General features: G+C 41.0%; 1 protein-coding gene across 3 annotated transcripts in view; it reads left to right on the top strand.

The window, feature by feature from the left end:
• ZCCHC2 (zinc finger CCHC-type containing 2) overlaps nt 1-21,650 on the top strand; it is a 54,524-nt gene that overhangs the window by 490 nt on the left and 32,384 nt on the right. For all 3 annotated transcript variants that reach the window (XM_024754881.1, XM_024754882.1, XM_024754883.1), the window contains exons 2-5: nt 11,954-12,065; nt 14,672-14,748; nt 17,022-17,093; nt 20,080-20,192. In XM_024754881.1, coding sequence (XP_024610649.1) covers nt 11,954-12,065; nt 14,672-14,748; nt 17,022-17,093; nt 20,080-20,192 — 374 coding nt within the window. The remainder of the gene's footprint in view (nt 1-11,953; nt 12,066-14,671; nt 14,749-17,021; nt 17,094-20,079; nt 20,193-21,650) is intronic.

Raw genomic sequence — 21,650 nt, 5'->3', positions numbered from 1 at the left:
CTGCCATAACAGAATGCTCTAGAAGTCTCTTCCGTGCCGGAGTTGCCACGGAAAACATGGAGCTCTCAGCCCCGTCCCCCTCTCGGATGAAGGGTCTCGGGACCTTTCTGGCTTTGAGCATCTCGACGTGCTGGGAAAGGCGAAGCGCTAGGGGAGCCTGTGTGTTGGCCGCAGTCAGCCCTGGGCTGAGCTTTGCCTTTCCTGCCTCCTGGCGCTCTGGTCACACGTTGTAAAGCTCTGCCTTGCCCCTCGTTGAGGCGTCCTAAAGGTGCGCTCCCGGCGTGTGGCCCTGTCTTTGATACAGAGGGGCTCTTTTTGCTCAGTGTATGCCTGAGTTAGAGGGAGTCGTAGGGTCTTTGGCTCCTGCTCAGAGAACTTGATGTTCCCAGAAAAACGTCAGATGTGGAAACCCGCGAAATGTCTCAAATTAGATAAGTCGTAGCGCTGGTTGTCTGGGTAAAGAAACCCCTCCTGGGGCGGTTGGTTATGCTCTTTGCCTCTGGCGTGTCCTAGTTTCTAACGGGTTTGAGTCGTGCTTACACATTTGAGTACGGGGATGTTTGTTGGTCCTTTACTGAGGCATAAGTGTTTTCTAAAAAGTTATTAAACGCCGAAGTGTAGAAGACGAGAATTAAGATAAGTCATTTGTTGCAAACATTAAAGAAAATAATTTTATTTGGCCACGAAAGCAATTTAATAATAATCTAGGCCCAATATAAAGTCCTTGAGCGTCACAATCTTATGGAGTAGTAGCTTTTATTTAGAGTAAAACCTGTACAGTAAGTTTATTTTCGTGGTTCACAACTATTTAAAAAGTATTTATTTGGATGCCGTGTTAACTTAGGTGATCTGCAGGATGGAAAGGGGGAGTTTTTTCACTCCTTGCTTGAAAGTTAATTAAACTTATATATCTGCTGACGTTCAATACCTTGGAATTTAAACTGGGCATTGTATTTCTCTAATGGCTGTGTGGACCCAGCACCCATAGAATCAAAGGAATTTGGGGGCTGGAAGGGATTTAGGGATAATCTAGGCTGAACCCTCCTTTTTATAACGAGGCTTCTGTGAAGTGACTAACTCACATTTTAGGACGTACTTTATCAAACTCAGATGTAGTAACGCTAGTATCCAGAATTTTCTTGGTGAGCTTGAAATATTTTCCAATGTCTACTACTAGCATGCAACTGGGTATACTGATGGTATAAGCCCTTACCACTCTTCAGCCTACTCACTAAAATAATTCCAAAAAAATCCTGCACCCATCATTAAATTTAGAGAAGCAAGTCTGAACTCAGAAGCAGTACTTATATATCTTTAAAAAAATTGTTTTCTTGTAATAGTATATATTGTAAAGATAACCTTAGAGTGTAGATATAATCAAAATGTCCCACAGTGGAGCAGTTTATATTATTCCATTCGTATCATTCCAACAAGGGTAACCGATTTCTGGTTTTAAAGCTGAGTCTTTTTTTTTTTTTCCCTTTTAATATTTGCTGATAATGTGTTGGAAGGTGACTAGACAAGGAGAGAGAAGCACGAAAACCACAGTAATGAAATTTTTATCGTGACTGCAGTGTGTGGCCTTTTCTGGCAACCAGTGAGTGCTGGGAAGAGTGGACAGAGTGAGGCTGGGCATCCTGCCATTAATTTCAGCACATCATTACTTCTCAGGCAGTGCCTTGTGCTGTGGCTATCAGTAGAAGTGGGGGAATAAATAATAGGGGATACACACACTACAGGTGACACTGAAAGCTATTTCTAGACGTTGGTGTTGTGATGAACTTTTTTTCTCCAGTAGCTGTTTAGGGTTACCGTAACAAGTCACTTACGTCTCACTAAATTGTTACTGCCCCACACTTTCTGCTTGTTGGCGTGGACTCTGAGGCCCTCAGCTGTGGCTTGTTCTGGCCTTGAAGACATTTCCGCGGATCTTATTGCTCCCAGGCTCTCTCTCTAGAGGCGGCAGATGGGGGTGGATTGATTTCAATCCCTGTTCACTGCAGTCCAACCCAGCTGTACCGCGGCCTTGCACCGTCGATGCACTAGGGGAAGGGAGGGCCCACCTCCGAGTCTGCAGGGAGGTGCCCGAGGCTCGCGCCCGAGGGCCGCGCGGTCACGCGCCGCCGCGGACCGGCGGACGGCGACTGGGGGCCGGTCCTACGGGGCTCCTCCCCTCGCCCGCCCTGCAAGATGGCGGCCGCGCGCCTCCCACGTGACTGGCGCTGGGCCCGCCCCCGAGGGAGCGGGCTGAGGACGGGCCGCGCTTCCAAGGGGTTGTCCCTTAGGCCTTCGCTGGACGAGGCGGAGTTGCAGGATCGAGCGAAGAACCCTGTGGATTGCATGGTGCACTCTGGGAATGGCAAAGGGGAGTTCTTGTGGCAGCCTTTTTTGGCCCTGGAAGTAACCTTTCAGACCCATACTTGTAACTTCTTCATTGCTTAGGAATAATTGTATTTCTTCACTAGTGTCTTAAGCATCAGATATATTAAATGGATGAAGCAGAGCTAATCGTCTTTTAATTCTCTATTAGAGTAAGGGTATACTAGCCATGACTTTTACGGGAAGTTTTAGGTTGCTTTGGCTGCAGCAAAGAATACAAACAGCTCATTTAATAAATGCCTTTGGGGAGAGGCTTTTAGAAGATCACAGTTAAGCAGTGATTATTTTAGTAGCAAATGGGAGCTATTGGGTATCCTCCTCCAGTTACTTACATTTTTCTCTGCAGTGGTTTTCTCAGGTAAGGAGAACTCAGGGAAAATCTCACTTATACCGTAAGTTAATATACCATTAATTTTTCTGCAAATTAACTAATGTAATATATATCGTTTGTTTTTAATTACCTTTTGTGGGGTTTTTTTATGGGATAGGGGACAGGAAGTGTGTTGTAGAGGCTATCAAAGCCTTGAAGAGTGATAGCCATGTTTAGTATAGCACTAGACTTGGAGGCTTAAATTCCAGCTCTGCCACTTACTTTGTAATATTAGCCAGGCCACTTAAATCCGTGAGCCTCACTCTGATCTGTAAAATGGGAATAATAACTTATTTTTAAGGTTATGGTAATTGAATTAAGGAGATATGATGCAAAATAATTCACATTGTCTTGAGCACAAATTCTTTGAGAATGATGTTCAGTGCGTTTTCTTTTCCACTAAGATGCAGCCATCCAGATTGTTACATCAGTTGTTTTCAGGAGTAGGTTTTCTTTTCTTTTCTTTTTTTTAACCTAATAGAAGTCTATACATAATAGTATTTTCTGTATTCTCTATTACCATACCTCTAAATTGATTGGTGTTCAGGAAGGTTAAGTAATTAAGCTGGTGTATGAGACACATTTGGGGCAGTTTTGTTAATTCTTACATTGTAAAGATCTGGTATGCTACAGATAAGCCCAAAGGAAGCATTTCTCTGGGTCACAAATCATTAAAATATGTATTTTCACCATATTGGATTTGGGGATGGGAATAGAGAAAATACATATTTTGAATTTGGATTATCATGAACTCCTGTGCAACCATAATCTGCTTAAATCTTTTTCACATTTAGTTAGGATAATGTAAAGCTCTTTTGCAGTTTTGTTAAGTTATGTAATTTTTCATTTATTTCAGAGTGCAGCCTGGAATCCATGGATAACTAAACATTTTTATGCCTTTTTTTAATAGAAGCTATTAAATTGGCTGATGTTTAAGCATATTTACTATTTTTGTTATTCTTGAGAAATATTAAGCTTAATTTTTTTCTTTTTTTAAGAAAAGCAGAAAAAGCCTGAACTACCCTCAAAGCAGACTGAGTTTCACTTTTATCAACCGTGTTTTCCATTATGGAGGACTGTGTTGTCACAGCACTCCTTTTCTTCACAGAGAGCGCTTTGTTACAGAAGCCGCCTTCATCCAGGCTGTGTAAACAGTCACTCCAGAAGGGAAGTGCCTAATCGGGTGTTTATGTTACAGGTGGCAGAGCTGCTGGGTGCTCGGTAGTCCGTTTCCTTCTGTTCTTCCTATGCTCCAGGGAACATTTGGCTTTAATGCCCTTCTAAATGTCTTAGTTCGTTAGGCCTGTTTAATGCTCATTCAAGAAATCATTTGAGGTCAGGTTTAGGTTTTGAAGAGGTCATTTTTGCAAGTTATTTGGCCTTTCAAGTTTCAGACTGCCTAGTATTGAATAGGGATCTCATCACCATTTATTGCATGTAACTGCTGTGAAGATGAACGTGATAACGTACATGAAAATGCTTGGTAAACATGAGTGAGATAGGTCAACCCATCTGTCTGTTGATGGTTCCAAGAGTGGATAGCACAGTTTGGTTGCAGTGGATGAACAGAAATACAGAAGCCTGAAGAGATGATAGGGGTTGGGTTACAGAGGGCCTTGAAGGTCAGATGAAAGAAACTGTTTGCAGTGGGAGCAGGTGGAAATTTGTGTGTCTCCCTGAAATGTTCACTGTCACTTTAAATTCATATGTATGAAAAGAATGCATCACTGATTTGTAAAAAAAAAAAAGATCTTCCAGACTCATCCAGTTTTCTCAATGGTACCATCATATTCCTAGTCACTCTGATTTGCTTGATAATCTTAATCCTCTCCACCCCTCATATGCTGAATCCCCCCTTTTCTCATCCTTGCTGACACCATTCTGTTTTGGGACTTTTACCTCTGATTCCCTTGCTTTCAGCCTTCCCACTTCTTACCTGTTGGATACCACTGCCAGATACATCTTCCTAAAGCAATATTTAATCATACCATGTTTTCTTACAGTGACTGATGGGACGTGGTCTCTACTAGGTCTTTGGACTCAAAATCTTTCTTCTGCTCCTTCCTCTTACGTCTGTTCTTTTATTCAAGGCTGACTCATGCCATCACCTCTTGCATGTTGTTCTCTGGAATTGTCCGTGTGGTAATCTTCTCCTAAGACTCTTCGCTGCCTATTCATTCCAGTAGCGTGTATATTCTGTGTTACAATTTCGCTACATATCCTATGATTCTTTTTTTTTTCTTCTTTTACTTTTAGTTATTTTTAACTTAAAATCCAGGAGGGAAGGTCAATTTTATAAGTTCCCCAAAGACTCAGGCATCACGTCTCATTTTTTTGTCAACATTGCATATATTGTAAGTGTTCAGTCAAAATTTCCTATGCTTAGGATATTTCAAATATAGCTCTGAAAAATACCATTATGATTAATTGCTGTAAGACAAAGTGCATCAGGAAGTGATTTTTTTTTTGGTGGGGGGGTTTGGTGAATTATCAGCTACTTTATGGTTACTTGCAGCCATGTAGTATAGGCACAGTTGTTTTGGAAGTAATAGAAGGAATTGTTCCTTTAGGTAGAAAGCATGGAACAGTATAGATTTGAACTGAAGCTTCAATGAGTGAATGCTGAATAGTTGTGCTTATTAATTATTCTTTCAAAATCAGGTCGTGTGTTATGTACAGCACTCCCTAAATTAAGCTTTTGTGTGTAGGGGTGCATATTGGTGCAAACCTATGGGTGATGTTTTGATAGGATGGAGAAAGTCACAACTTACAAACTGTATTATTGTTTGGGTAATCGTAGTTACTGTCGCCCAGTGTTGATCTCTGATCCGTGATTTGCTTGAGGGGTGGTGGGAGCCAGATGTGGAATTGAGATAGTACCTTGCTTATGATCTGAAAGTTAAAAACTGGTCACTCAAGTGAGCAGTTTATAATCTAAGAATTGTGGGGTTTTTATGTTTCTTGTTAGGAACGTTTAAATTGGGAGCGTTAGAAAGCATAATGTTCCCTCAGTATAACTGATTTTTGTTTTGGGTATCAAATGCTTGAAATTCTCTAGTGGTCCTGGAAGGAACAGCATGGTCGTGTGTCAGCCACAGTGCTGTGGTGTTTGGAGAAGACTTCCTCAGGAAAGAGATCAAACACTTACAGAGAGGGTGATGTTGAGTGGTTTTGTTAGTTTGGGGAAGGTGCCTGTTCTCCCAGTTGGTATTGAACACAAGTCCTAATGCAGTGTTTCCCAACACTAATAATTACCGACCTATAAGTCACTTTCTGTCAAGGATGCTTCATAAGCTTTATAAGCTACAATTTCCACATGGTCCCAGGAACATTTCTCCGCTGGGGGTGAAGGCTGTGCTTCAGCTAGAAGTCCATGCAGTGCCATTTGGTGGTCAGGCTCCTGAGCCCAGGCTCACCTCCTACCAAGATCCTTTGGTGTCTCCTGTGGGGTGGGGCTGTGTAGGAGAGGGCAGTTCGGTCATATACAGGCTAGGGAGGAGAGACACATCCTCGTTAGATCCTTTTGTACCCATGCTCATGGGTGCGTTCTTTTCAACTCACCCAAGAAACATTCTGGCAAAGTGGGGATTTAAAAATCTGGGGGCTGCTAGCCCAGGGATGTAGCAGCTCTTGTTCAGCCTCCTAATTCCAGGGTAAAAGAAGAGATCTTTCCCCTTCTGTGGTAGGAGAGCAGAAGGTTGGTAAAGGAAACAGTCGCTGATGTTAAAGAGAGGGGCACCCCAGCTTTGGTCTAGGCCAGAAGCCATTACCACTACTCCCTGCATTCTATACCTTTGTAGTCCAATACAGTTTATATTTTTTCACCAGTCCACCTATCAGCTACAGATGGCGCCATTGAGGTTCAAAGAGCAGAAACACAAAGGGAGTTTCGTAAACATCACATCCAGGCTGGTTCTCGGGTAAAAACTGCTGCCCCCACTTCTTTCATTCTATACTCCCCTCATCCCCAGTAGGCTTTTGTATCAGTGTTCTTCTGCTAGATCTTCCCTAATTGTGCATCCTACAAGAGTGCATCCTAGAAAAGACGATGAAATCGACAATTTTAATGTTTTTTATTTGTAATAAATTCAGAGTTCCCCAGAATACATAGAAAGTTACAGTGAATCAAGTTTCCCACTCCCATCTTTGTTTGATGCACCCAGTTCCAGGCCACTCCTGCTCTACACAGGTAGCCACTGTCAGTTCAGAGATGTCGTGTTAGGAAGAATTTAACAGAGCCAGGTCTGGTCTGTGGGCTGTGATGGCAAAGTGTATACACGGATTCAGTACATAGTTTAGTACTTCCTCCCAATTTCAATAACTAGAGTGCGCTTACCCGTGCTTTAACATAGTGAATTCTACCACACTCGTCTTGCTGAATCACCTTATTCGCATATTTCTAGTTAAGCAGTAAATTACATAGGAAGTGAGTCCATGATCATAGCAGAAATCCATACTGAAATCCATAGCAGAAATCCATACTGAAATCCATAGCAGAAATCCAAATGGCATACTGTTTCTAAGCTGCTGATTCACTGCTCCCTCCTTTCTGCACTGTGGGGTCAGTTTTGTTCTTTGCGGCATAACTTTAATACATTTACCATCCATGTTTCTTCTCACACCAGAACTTGCCTTTTATCAGATGCTATAGATTGATTCAAGGCATTTCTTTGGGTTGGGTTATACTGTTTCATTGAGTAAAGATGAGACAGATATCTGCTTTTCTACCACATCCTCTCAATTAAAGAGACAGACAATAATTCTTAAATTCGCCTCAGCTTCTTCCCTCTTCTTCTACCAAAAGAGATGAAATTTGACATCTCAGTAATGTTTCTAATAATGAATCATTTTCTGACATTCAAAGGAAGACTTTCTATGAATCTTGCTTAAATAATAGCATATGCTTTAGGTACAATCCTGGTTATTTAGAGAAGAGAATCTAAAACCTAGAACTGTAACAGATTACCCCAAAACTTAGTGGCTTAAAGCAACAGCCATTTTATTATTATTTCTCATAATTCTTTGGCCCAGGAATTTAGACAGGTAACTAACAGCAGGGGCGACTTGTCTCTACTCCAGGATGTCTGGAGACACAGCTGGGGACTGGGGGCATCTCTACCCCTCTCCTCTCTCTGCATGGTCTCTGGCATGGCAGCCTCAGGGGAATTGCACTCCTCACAGGCTGGCTCAGGACTCCAAGAGCAAGTGTTCCCAGAGGCCCAGCTGCAAGGCTTCTTATGACCTATCTATAGCCATCCAAGAACATCCCTTCCATCCCATCCTACTGGTCAGTCAGATCTCTAAAGTCAGCCCAGATCCACTGGTTGGTAATTAGACCCACCTTTCAGTGGGAGGAGTATCAAAAGTATTTTTGGCTATCTTTCATCTACCACAAAAGCTTAATAAGGTGGTGTTGTTATATATACTAGTGTTAAATTCTAAGTCTGATTTGATGAGTGTAAAAACTTCTGAAGTTAGTAAAATTAGTAAAAAAAAAAAAAAAAAAAACTAAGAAATTCATTTTCTGCTTTTGTTTTCTTCTTAGAAAGAATGTCTTGGTATTTTAAAATGTACAGTCCGCATCAAAGGACTAGAGGGAATGTGTAGAACATTGGTAGATGAGCTAAAATAAACCTACAGTTTGACCTTTGTTAAAGTAAAATGAGACCAGTGTGATCTTTGTTCTAATGATGTATTTTCATAGAAGAATCTTTTTAGGACTGTCCAGTCACTTGACTATTTCACAAACTTTCTCCACATTTAAGAGATCTCAAGTATGTAATTGTGATGGCTCTACATGCGTAAAATTGAAATCTGAGCAATCTCTAGAATGAACGAGATATATTACGTGACATGTGGATTTGAGCTAACCAGGAGCACGCCATAGGTCAGAAAAAGCTTTACACACTCAAATGAGTTATAGAAAGGAGAAGGGCACACACATACCAATGCTCTTTTTGTTCCTGTGCATTCTTTTGCCGGCTTAGAATTTTTAAACTTCGTCTTCTTAATCCAAGCAGAGAAAATTCTCCCACTTTCCACTTGGTCCTGATTCTTTTTGTAAAATGCCAATTCTGGCATGTCATCTATATTGCATTTGCATGGGAATCTGAACTTAATAGAAAAAGTGGGCATAATTCCTTCCTGTATGATTCCATTGAACCAGTAGTTCTCAGATTTTATGGCACCTTCCTCTACGCAGAGCAAAGCACACGTGACAAGGAGAGGGGAAACGGCAGAACTGACCACCGTTCACGCTGGGACCAATAAACACCGTGATTCTGATCTCTGTAGCTCATGAGGCATTAAATTTTTGTTAAATTAATAAAATTTAAAATTTTATAGTTTCTAAATTTAGTCTAAATGATTTTATAGCTTTGGTACATGCTGAGACTTGGTGTTGGGAGGGGGCAGAAAACTTAATTAGTAGATATTTCATGGGCTGACGAACTTCAGTCCTTGGTCAAATACCGTTTTTCTGCCTATCTTATTAAACTAGGAGGCTTTTTACTTGGTTGTTAAGTTGTGTTCTTTAAAGTAACTTCAGGCTTTAAAAATGTGATTTTGATTGTGAAGCAAACTACTTTCACACAATTCCTTCAATATAAAATTTGTGGAGACAACATGATAAAATTATTCTTCTTAATTTTTTATTGTGGTAAAATATAATAACAAAATTTGCTGTTTTAACCTTTTTTGAGCGTACAGTTCAGTGGCAGTAAGTACGTTCACACCGTTGTGCAACCATCACCACCATCCATCTCCAGAACTTTTCTTTTATCCCGCACTGAACCTCTGTATCCATTAAGCAGCTACCCCTCGTTCCCCTCTCTCTGAAGCCCCTGGTAGCCACCATTCTACCTTCTCCATGCATTTGACTACTCTAAGGTACCCCATATAAGTAGAATCATATAGTATTTGTCTTTTTGTGTCTTGCTTATTTCACTTAGCATAATGCCCTCAAGATTCATCCATGTGTCAATTTTGTTCCTTTTTAAGGCTGAGTAATGTTCAGTTGTATATATACCACATTTTGTTTATCTGTTCATCAGTGGACATTTGAATTGTTTCCACCTTTTGGCTATTGTTCATAATGCTGCTATGAACATTGGAGTACTGATTATCTGCTTGAGCCTCTGCTTTCAGTTCTTTTGGGTATATACCTAGGAGTGGAATTGCTGGATCATATGATAATTTTATTTTTTTGAGGAACTGCTGTACTGTCTTCCACAGCAGCTGCACTGTTTTACACTCCCACCAGCAATGCACAAGGGCTCCGATTTCTCCACATCTTCACCACTGCTTGTCCTTTTTTTGGATAATAGCCATTCTGATGGGTATGAAGTGGTATCGCATTGTAGTTTTGCTTCGCATTTCCCTAATGAAAACTGTTGTTTCTTTTATATTTTGCATTCATTTATATTTAAAGGTGTTATTTTTAATTCATGAACTACATATGAACAGTGTGGAAAATACTCTCTATAAAATGGTTGACCTATTAAGCTAAACTTCCAGTTTACACAAGTATTTGAGAGGATTACAGTGCTTTATTTATATTGATTTTTGAAGTATTTACAGCAATTTTAGGCCAATGTGGTTGTATTGCTTTGTAGTAAATGATTATATGGTTTGGGTTAGGAAATACATGATTTTGTTATTGTTAGAAGAATTCCTGTATCCACTTTTTTTTTATTCAGTAATATTGAAAGTTGGTGAATGCCATTCGAAAGTTGGATGTTGACTTAAGAGGTCCGTGCTCTCCTTCTTAAGTGTTTCTGTGTAGACAGTCTTTATTTCCTTGCGTTTCTAGAACAAGACATACTATAAGGCTGAAGCTTCGCTCCCAAGAGTATCTATTATGATGCCTTGTTCCTAGAAATAGAGGTGTCAACTGGCAACCTACACTCATTGACAGGCCAGAATGAATGATGAGACTATAGAACAAAATATATTTTTTTAACTTCTTTATTGGAGTATAATTGCTTTACAATGGCATGTTAGTTTCTGCTGTATAACAAAGTGAATCAGCTATACATATACATATATCCCCATATCCCCTCCCTCTTGCGTCTCCCTCCCACCCTCCCTATCCCACCCCTCTAGGTTGTCACAAAGCACCGAGCTGATCTCCCTGTGCTATGCGGCTGCTTCCCACTAGCTATCTGTTTTACATTTGGTAGTGTATATATGTCCATGCCACTCTCTCACTTCGTCCCAGCTTACCCTTCTGCTTCCCCGTGTCCTCAAGTCCATTCTCTATGTCTGTGTCTTTAAATTAGGATTCTTGGAAAGTTTAGGGTCTTCTGTTTACTTCATTTCTCTATACAGTTCAAAAAATTAATGTATATTATTTATTGCAGATTTGCAAAATTGTAATTGGTTCCTGTAACTGAGATAATTTGGGTCTGAGTAGTGTTTTGAGATTCTGAACATAAAGGGGAGGATAAGGTGTGAGTTGTGATAAAGAACTGTGTTAAAGCTGTTTTAATTTTTGGCTTACCCAGTGGGTTAGAGTAACAATATATACAAGACAATACTTGAATTCTGAGAGCTGTGTGTAAGATTAGCATGCTCTTCATTACTCCAAGTAGCAGTTCTGGGGTGAAACTTACCTCTAGTTCACTAATGGTAGCGATTGGCTGAGCAAATTCAGATTTAGAGCACCCGGTTGCTATTAGATGGTTTAACATTAATAGTAAGGTCATTGTCCACACACATTCTTGTTTAGAATTGTGTATTGATGATACTTTTTCCTAACAAAGTGTCTTGTTAGACTGTCACTAAGACCAAGTAATGAATAAAAATTGCACAATTATATAAAAAATACAAATACCCTTACATCTGGCGAATAGCATAAAGGGTACCATCTTTTTATATTTATTTCTTCGATCCTGGTTCACTTAGGTAAAGAATTGACATCATTGGCAGTTCTGAATAGCAGTTTGCAAGGTGTCCCAGGAAACTGGGACAGTAAATAATGGATAGAATATTGCCATTAAATGAAGATAAATATTGATACTTCTTTCCCCACTGCTCTGACACTGTACCTTTCTGCTCTTAATGTGTAATCACCTATTTTATCTCTAAAAATTGCTATTAAAATTATTGCTATTAAAAGTAGGACTTTAATCTGGTTTATTTTTGTGGCATTCACTATTCTTAGTCTCTGATATAGATTAACATGTGCCGCTCTTTCTCCTCTAGAATGACTCCGCTCATGGTGATTACATGCAAAGTAATGAGGCCAGTTTAATGGAACAAGCCCCGATACCTCATGATGGACTTACTGTGGCACCTCATAGAACCCAGCGAGAAGGTATGCTGTATTTTTCCTAAACTTTAAAACATCTGTACACGAAAAGATTGCAGAGCGCTACTGACATTGGTTAACTCACTCCTCTTTCTCCTTTTTGAAGTAGAGAAATCCTACAGGTCCTGGGTTTAGCTCAAATGCCAGCCCTCCCACTTCTTGACTCTGTGTCTGGGCTCTGGCTCTGCAGCCCCTGGCCTGTCCCAGCCCATGCTTACATGGTTCTGCCTTGTGGTCCCTTGTCTTAAATCTGACTGCATACTTCTGGAGGACAAAGACCTTAACGTACTCCCAGAGTATTAGCATAGTGCTTTACCTGTAGAACGTGCTCAGTGTCTATTGAGGAAATTAATTTTACAGAAGTTCACTGCAAGAGAGTGAAGAAATTCCTAACAAGCCCGTTCTTCCTGCAGTAATGCAGTTTTCAGGGGGACTGGGTGGAGGAGTGAAAGGACATTGCCACCTGAAAAGAAATGAGTTCAGATATTCTCTTCTCCTCACATCTGGGGAGTCCATTTACCTGTATTGAGGGAAATTTGAAATGGCAAATGTAGACTGCCACCTGGGTGGTCTTGGAAAGGTGAAGGATGTACAGTTAGCATCACACTCAGTTATAACAGCTTTGAATTGATGTCGTTTTGCTTCCTTTTAATTCCAGTAATAATCCTTTCGTGTAATGAATTTTTCCTCACGGAGGAAAAATAGTTGTGAATGTTTAATGTTTAGAAAATGTTTACAGAATTACAACTTCTATTCAAGACTATTAAACTACTCGAATCATGAATGCACTGCTTCAGCCAGGCTCAGTGAGCCTACCAGTAACCTAGAGCAGAGTTTGGTTTTGCCATGAAGGTCCTTTTTTTAAAAAAAGTAAAGATATTAAAAAAAAAACATAAAGACTACATCAAAAAGGTAACAATTAACTGTAATGTACTCATAGATGGTTTTTCCTTTATTCTTAATTTGTAAACAAATGTACACAGTCCATGCTTTTCAGTTTTAATTTATGAGGGTTAGGGGATCTCCCGTTATCAGCCATTCCTCACCACATACTCCTTTGTTTTCCTCATCTTGATTCTGATAGATCACAGCAGGTATAACTTGAAATCAAGGCTGAAGCCATAGCCGTGTTCCCGTACCCACACTGCCCCAGTGGTCCCCTTCCCTAGAAGTAAAGCTGCTTCATATTTTGGAACATTGATTAGTTCAGGTGGTTTTTATTTAATAGCATCATCCTTCACATAATTTAATAGAATAGCTTTTGGAAACAGCAGACTCTCTCACTTCCCCACTTTGGCTTTTATCATACTGCAGCAGTTGTGAGCAGTTGAAGGTTTCTCACCTGGCTTCTGAGATTTTCTTTTGTCCCATTCTCAACATTTCTCACCCACCAAGGGAAATTGGTCCAGAAGCAGGCCACCAAACATTATACATTTGGAAAGTTAACACAAAATACTGGTAATGGTATCTCCTTAGTTTATTATACCTGTTTACCAGCAAATTTCTGTAATCTTATGTTTCCTGCTTTCTCAGTGCCCACCTTCTGTGATCTACAGCAATCTCAATTCTTCCTGTATACTTTTATTACTTTGTATATTCTACTTCGCCTATTTTAACTTCTTCTTTTAAGGCAGAGTGAGTCCTTCCCTTTTCTTCTCCATCTCCTGTCCCCTGAATCCAACAGTGACCTTCTGTTGAGTCACTTTCCTAACTTCTTCCCTGTGACCTTTATCATCTTCATGACTATTTCTTCTACTTACACTGTGAGCAACAATCTTTTTTTTTTTTTTTTTTTTTTTTTTTTTCCCTTAAGTCCTTATATTATGCTTAGTAGACCGGCTCTTTTCAATTTGTAAAGAGATTTACTTGCTAAGGTGATACCTTTTACTGAAGGATGTATGAAATGAGTAGTTTGGGGATTTGCACTTTTGCTTATTACTTCACGAGTAAGCTGACCATCTTACCTAGTTCAATTCAGAGTAATTGTTCTTAAGCCATTAATGTAATTTATAATCACTATTTTATCTGTATAATAAATTGTGAAAAATGTTGCTACAGTGAACCATCATAGTTTGTTACAATGTTAAGTTTGTGTTACTGTTATATGATATTAAGGGTCACATTCGAGAAAAACAATTTTTAAATTCTCAATTGGAAGGAAATTTTTACTAGTTCATATTACTTTTGAAGGGTTCCCTCCCCCCAATTTAAAAAAACCCAATAAACATTTTCTAGTTTACAGCTAATATGCATAAATAACTGAACGACTCCAAAGTGCTGTATTTGTGGTAATCTGAATTAACAGTTCTGAAGATTTCATCTAGAAAAATAATCTTCACTGCAGGCGCCTTTTATTATTTGTCTTTGGTGCTTAGCAGAGTGCCTGAAATGACTTCAGCCATTCAGCATGCTTAGTGGGTATAGAAACAAATTACTTCATGGATGGACAGCACACTGCTGTGCTTCTGGGTTTTTTTTTTGTTTTATTTCATGATTAAGGCTAGTAGTAAAGATGAAGATAAATAGCTTAATCGTTTGGCTTTGTCAGGTTGGGTAACTGAAATATGTATCTAGTCTCTGTAGAACAAGTCAGCATGTTTTCTTTCTTTCAGCTGTACACATTGAGAAGATAATGTTGAAAGGAGTCCAGAGAAAAAGGGCTGACAAATATTGGGAGTACACCTTCAAAGTAAGCTACTCTCATCACCCAAAAAGATATCTCATACTATGTTAAATGATCTTTTGGAAAGAATGAAAATTGATCTTTGGAACAACTTAATGGCAGGTTTGCCAATTTAAGGGAAGCTATACCCATGTCTGTGTTTGTCTGAATTAAGGGAATGTACTGTTTTCAGTATATACTGCATGGTTTGCCAAGTGTTAAAAATTGTATCACATTAAAGTTACTCTGACAGTTTTATTAAAAAGAAATAAGAGCCTTAGATTTAAGGTGTAAGATATATCTTTTAAAAGTGAAAGTAAACATTCACCAGTATTTTTAAAAATCAAGATCACAGGCATTGTCTTTTCCTGGTATTTTTCTCCTCCTCTTCTTTCTCCAAGGCTTTTATTTTCTGGCCTTCGTTGGCTTTTCTTATCTCTAATTGCTCTGCTGTCATTCTGTCCTTCATACAGCTTTCTGATTAACTGCAGAGCCCAGCTCTGTCAGTCCCCGCGGCTCCTTTTTGCCTGTTGACTGTGATGTGCATTCCGTGTTGGCATCTTCCTTCCTCCCTGCTTGGGCTTTGCTGTCAAGCACTTTCTTCTGACGTGGGACTGCCCACGCCTTGAAGCCACATGGAAGGACGCTGTGTTTCTGTGCATCCTCACGTCGCTTCCTACCCAAAGGTGTTGCTTGCCCAGCGTTAGCTGTACTTGCCTCACAAAGTCATTTCTGATCCTCCAGCAGAATGTTTTTTCATTCATCCCAGGTGCACCACCATCATCCCTTTCCCAGATTCTTAATTTGGGTTACATGATTTTTCTTTCCAGTAGGCTGTCATGTCAAAGAGAGCGGGAATCTTCATCCTCTGCATCTCGCCATATCTGACTTGCTTAGTACATTAGTTGGAGTTTCAGGACACTGGCTTCTGCCTTCTTCTGTGAGAAATATCCTCAGTTTTCAAATTTGAAGTCCTTATCTCCATGTTTCACCTACGTTTTGTAACGTTTACCACAAGTCCCCCTGCTCTCGTCATTCAGTTAGACCAGCTCTCCTTTTGTTGCTGGAGCTCTAAGCGCATTCCTTCCTTAAGGCCTTCGTTGTCCTCTGGCTCTGGAACGATATTCCCCCAGACCCTGGCACAGCTGGCGTCCCTTCAGGTCACACACAGGCTCGACGGCCCCTACTCTGAGACTTTTCTTGGCACCCCTCTGACGTGCTTCTCCCAGCTCCTGCTGCATGCCCAGCTCGTTTTCTTTGGAGCACTGATCACTGATGGAACTCCTTGTACATTCATTGGCTCTAATCTGACTCCTGCACTAGACTCTGACCTCAGCCAGCAGAGGCTTCACTGTCTTGTCCACTCCTGTATCCTTTCATAAGAACAGTGTCTGACACAAGTAGCTGCTCAACAAACATTTGAATAATTAAAATCATTTAAAAGATGTGTCACTTAATAAGGATATTTGTTTGAGGGTTGCTAGATAAAATTTTGTATGTATTCTTAAGTATATGGTTAATTGTGGCATGATTGGTTGGTAAGGCTTATATATTAGCATAGTTCAAGTATTCACTCAGCTCAAATAATTGTGAAGTAGAAATTATTAGTGGGTTACCATCGAGTCCACTGAGTTAAAGGTATCCAAGAAGGAGGTGGGTAATAGATTTTAGTTCTGGCTCTTCTGCTTACCTAGAGTTGAATCTAAGTAAGTTAACCTTTTTGAGTTTTAGTTTCTCCATCTGAAAACAGAGGTAGTCATGTCTGCCCCATCTACGTTAATAGGATTGTAAAGCATTAAGATAAAGATGAAATCTTTTCATAAACCATAAGTCCCCATAAAAATGCAATACAGTACTACCAAAGAAGGGCAGTAAACTTGGTATTTCTCTTAAGAATGTATATTTAATTAAAGTTCCAGGAGATCGAGTTTTTCTTTTTTCTTGGGGCATAGATCTGTGCTGTCGAAGTGTCATTTTAGAGTCCCTACAATGTCACCAAGAGGAACGTAAGACATTTCCCTTTCTGAAAAATTACTAAAGTATAGTCACATTTTTAGAAGACAGCTTGTTTTGAAAACCATGCACTTTGAAAGGAGTTATTAAAATTTTTTAAAGTAGAATGTCAATATACAGTTAATTTTAACAGTTTTGAAGAAATTATGACAATACCAGATTTTTATATTTCTAATTGTTAATCTTGATAAAGTTAAAGTAAGGTCATTTGTTTTACACATGGCTTTTTTCCAGTCAGTTCCTGCCTAAGAAATAACTGTATAACGTGTTTTTTTTTTTTAAATCAGGTAAATTGGTCTGATCTTTCAGTCACAACAGTAACAAAAACCCACCAAGAACTACAGGAATTTCTGCTGAAGGTAAAAGTATAGATTTTTTTGTTAAAACGATTTTTATGTGATATACAGCAGGGGTCCCCAAGCCCCGGGCAGCGGGCAGGTAGCAGTCCTTGGCCTGTTAGGAGCTGGCCACGCAGCAGGAGGTGAGTGGCGGTGAGCGAAGCTTCCCCTGCTGCTCCCCATTGCGCCCCATCGCTGGCATCACTGCCTGAACCATCCCATCCCACGACCCCTCACCCCGGTCCATGGAAGAATTGTCTTCCATGAAACCGGTCCTTGGTGCCAAAAAGGTTGGGGACTGCTGGTATACAGAATCCAAAAACCTTAGTACCAAAACAAACACCAGGAAAATTAAAGCGTGTATATAGAGGCTGGCTTACAACTCTTCATGAACATTGATGTAGAAAATGTCATGTTATTCTAAACATAGATTTTGTTACCTTACATTACCAATATAAGGAATTGATGGTTTTCCACATTAAAAAATAAAAGGGGGGGGGTAACCTTATTCCTGGTTTCTTGCTGAGATGTATATTGTTGGTGGCTCTGCCTGGCGCCCGACAGGGTCTCTCCTCTGGGTTTCCCTAAACTTTATCTACTGTTTGTCTTGACAGATTTCATTTTTCAGTCACAGAATTTCTCTAAAGGCTTAGGTGTTTTTTTAAAAAAAATGCAGCCCGAAATAAATAATTTGCTCTTCAGAATCACAGTAATTAATGGTCCCCCTGCTTAGCCAACATCTGAATATAGTGTTTTTTTCATAGGACCAATGCCTTATCAGGTTATATGAAATAATTGGCAACTAGCATACTTTTAGGAATGAATTGCTGATTATGAAATATCCTTTCAAGTTTACCATATGTCTCTTTTCCTTTTCATCTTCCTTTTAAAATCATCTACAAAAGGTAAGAGCATAAGCTGTCCGCTTGACAACCTGTACATACTAACAGTCTTTAACTTCTGTGGAGGCTGTTGAACTGCACCTAAAGTTTGCTATAGTGAGAAAGGTCAGTGAGTTTTCTGTAGTGAGTTTGAGGTCAGTGCTTTCCAATCCTTTCTTCCATATCAGTAGTAGCCTCTCTGTCCTCCACATCCTGGCCTCCTTCCCCTGCTGCTCCTTGACGGCTGTGTCTGGCACCTGTGTTGTTTCTCCTTGCCAGAAAGGAAGCTCCATGAAGGCAGGGTTCTTGTTTCATCCTCACTGCTGTATCTACAGTGCCAGAAACAGTACTTAGGAGAGGGTCAGAGTTTGAACTGTATGTTGAGTCAATGAATGAATGGATTAATGAGGAGAGTTGCAAAAACTAAATTGTAATGAGATTTTGTAGATGGTTATCCATCAGGCCTCAGTGTTTTTAAAGAAAAACTTGTACCGAGGTGTGAATGCCTTCCAGCATGCTGAGCTTGTGCTGTGGCTGAGCCGGGGCCCCGGAGGTGGGGGACTGGGTATGCTGGAACAAAGACCAGGCAGGTGAGAAAGTTCGAGTGACTGGTATAGAAGAGACATGTATTTTTAGCGAATATGCCTTCCTCTAGGACTGGAAGTAGTCCCTGGATATTGAAGATAAAAGCACTTGAAAATAAATCAGTTTGCAAATACTGCTGGCTGCATATCCGCACTCTGCCCAGTCACGTGAGCAGTCACTGACCAGGTGAAAATGAATATATTCTCACCTTCCTGTGTTTAGAAGAGCGATCAGTCATTTGGTAGTTGAAATAAGCTTCTCCACTGAAGCTGGTTTTGGCTGTGTACAGATATTCAGGAGAAATTGTGTTTAAAATGGGTAATGTGATATATGCCTAATGTTCTAAATCTGTATTAAAATGATAACATCAAAGTATAAATACTGAAATGAATGGTCATTTCCTTGTTTGGAAAAATGTGTAGATCCAGAACGTGTTTCTTCCTGTTAGTGGTCTGAGGATGTGATTTACACAGTGGGTGTGTGGAATGCCAGCAGAGTGTTTGACCTTACTACGTTAATAAAAGGGCCAAGAAGAGCTTCATTCTGTGGTAACATCTTGATTCCATAGTCTTACTGTGCCTAAAATAGTAATACTTCCGCTACCTTTGTTAAATTTTCCATTTCTGAATTGTTGACTCAAAATGCTTATTTGTCAGAAGAATACTTACTTTGGGTTCTCCAATTAAACATTAATATGTAAACTGACAAATTTGTATAGATTGTTATATTCCTGTGGCACCTTAGATAAATGTGTTAATGGTTCTATTCTTAATTTTAGTGAAAGTGACTGCAGTTCACAAGTTAATTGCAAAGACTAGTTATCAAAAGTCCAATTTAAAACTTTGAGTTCTTGAAAGACTTGGAAAATTAGTTTTATAAGGGATCAATTTATTAGGCATTTTAATAGGTAAACTAGTTAATAAAAACAAAGTTTTAAGTCATTTTATTTAATTAAAAATTTTTCTTGGTCAACTGATGATTTTTTTGTGATTTCTTGTACATGGCTCTGAGGCCACCTCCATCACACTGAGGAAAAGGTTACTAAACCTTCAATTAATCTTTTTATGTAAGATTCTGAGTGTTCACCGCATCTTTCACACCCAGGTCTTTATTTGGTGTGTAGCGTTGACAGTCTGACATGGCCTGAGGTTCACACGTGATACAGAAGGCACAAAAGTGATAACTACAAAGGCGGAGATCGCAGTTTTCAGAATACTATTTGAGGATAAAAATAATACTCCCTGTGCCCTGCGAAAGGCTCCATTTCACTAAAGAACCTTGGTGTGGTGTCCTGGGATGGGAGGGGAGTGCCGGCAGGCCCAGAGCAGGCTTAGCGCTGCCGGCACCCTCAGCCCCTCCCCGTCCCTCGGGACCCCGCGGTGCCCTGTGCAGTGCCGCTTTTCGGGAAGATTTAGAAAAGGAACTGCTTTGGGATGATTTCTGAGTAGGAGGCATTCATCTTCCTTTTGTGCCTCTGGTGTGTGACATATTTGTCAGTAAGTGAGAAACTTAACGTTGGTCGTGTGGTTTTTCTTTCCTAGCTTCCAAAGGAGTTGTCCTCGGAGACTTTTGACAAGACCATCTTAAGAGCCCTGAATCAGGGCTCATTGAAGAGGGAAGAATGGCGGCACCCTGACCTGGAGCCCATCCTGAGGTAACGGTTTACTGGCACCTCCCCGGCAGCCTCACAGGCTGGGCCGTGGCTGTCCCGGGGCTGAGGATGGAGTTCTAGGGGAGATCACAGAGATTCTTCCTCTGGAGTACTTGTCAGAATGGACTTTTTATCCTTGTGTTATTTAGATCTAGGCTAGTAGTAGACACCAAACGAATTTCTCATATCCTTGTACTTTTCAGCTGTCTGTTATCATAAAAATCGTTTCTAAAGTATACAGATATTCAGTGAAACCTCTTATTTTCACCATATAATATTTATTGGAAGAGGCCCTTGTCCAAGAGCTCAACTTTGGAGATGGTTTTGGATTTAAGTTGCTGAGTAAGATTAGGCTAATGGGTGGGAAAGTGAAGGGCAGCCGAGGTTTGCAGTGTGGTTTGGTCATTGTTGGCACTCATCCCTCTCTGAAGGCCCCCCTTTAGGAGAGAGAAACTAAGGAATAACGGCCAAGGAAACAAATGCTGTTATACTGGAAACTTGCAGTTATTAATAAGTAAAATAAGTGAAAGCAGTGTTGGCACATATGTGGCTTAGAGTCGGGGCTTAGGTGAGACTGATCTGCCCTCTGAAGCTAAGCTGGCCCAGCCTGGGAGGAAGACTTGCTGAGGCAGAGGTGCGAGCCTTTTCATGCAGTGACCCTCCTGCTGCCCCCAGGCCCCCTGAGTATTCTCAGGATGGGGTGGGGCTGGGGACAGAAGCAGAAATCCGGGAGGGAGGGTATTTCCATTGTATGACAAGATTTAGGGTGTGATTTGGAAGCAAATGAGGGAAACCAGAGAGGAGATGGAGGGAGTGACTGGGAAAAGGCAGCGGAGCAGAGAGCTGGAGGGTACAATTCGAAGCCCCCCTACGGGCACGAGCATGATGGAAGGCGTGGAGGGACTGAAGAGCGACCTGGAGGCTGGAGCCAGACGTGGAGTGGCCGGGGAGCAGCCTCAGGGGAGCGCCCGTCCCGCGCAGACGGGCGCACGATGGGCTGTGAGGAAAGCGGGCCGGGCCGGCGGGATTTTAGAGTCAGAAGGCACCAGCCCATTCACTGAAGGGCGGGCATCCCAGAGGGCACAGTGGGAGGGTCCAGAGAAGTGGGAGGGGCTGGGTCTCTTGTGGGTGGGCACAGAGAGCATTCCAGGGCTGAGATGGGGTGGGGTTGGGTGAGGAAGAGTTGGCTGAACTCGAGTCCCCTTTGTGCATCCCTGGGTATCCTGTTAAAGGGCAGAGTCCTGCCGCACAGTACTGGGGTGAGCGCAGTGCTGGGATTTTAGGCTGCTGGAGGCACGTGGTTCGCAGAGCACGCCTTAGAGGGTGGTGCGCTCTCAGGCCCCCCGCACGTACAGGTGGCTCAGGAGGGGCTTGTGCAGCTGTGATACGGGGGTGGGGGGTGGCAGCGCGAGCCTGGTGTCTGCGCTGGGTGACAGCCTCTGGGGAGGGAAATCATTCGGC

The sequence above is a fragment of the Neophocaena asiaeorientalis genome, unplaced genomic scaffold, assembly GCF_003031525.2.
Source record: "Neophocaena asiaeorientalis asiaeorientalis breed wild unplaced genomic scaffold, Neophocaena_asiaeorientalis_V1.1 scaffold124, whole genome shotgun sequence".
Classification (NCBI taxonomy): domain Eukaryota; kingdom Metazoa; phylum Chordata; class Mammalia; order Artiodactyla; family Phocoenidae; genus Neophocaena; species Neophocaena asiaeorientalis.
The sequence above is the reverse complement of the archived record's forward strand: the minus strand, read 5'-3'. Positions and strand labels throughout refer to the sequence as shown.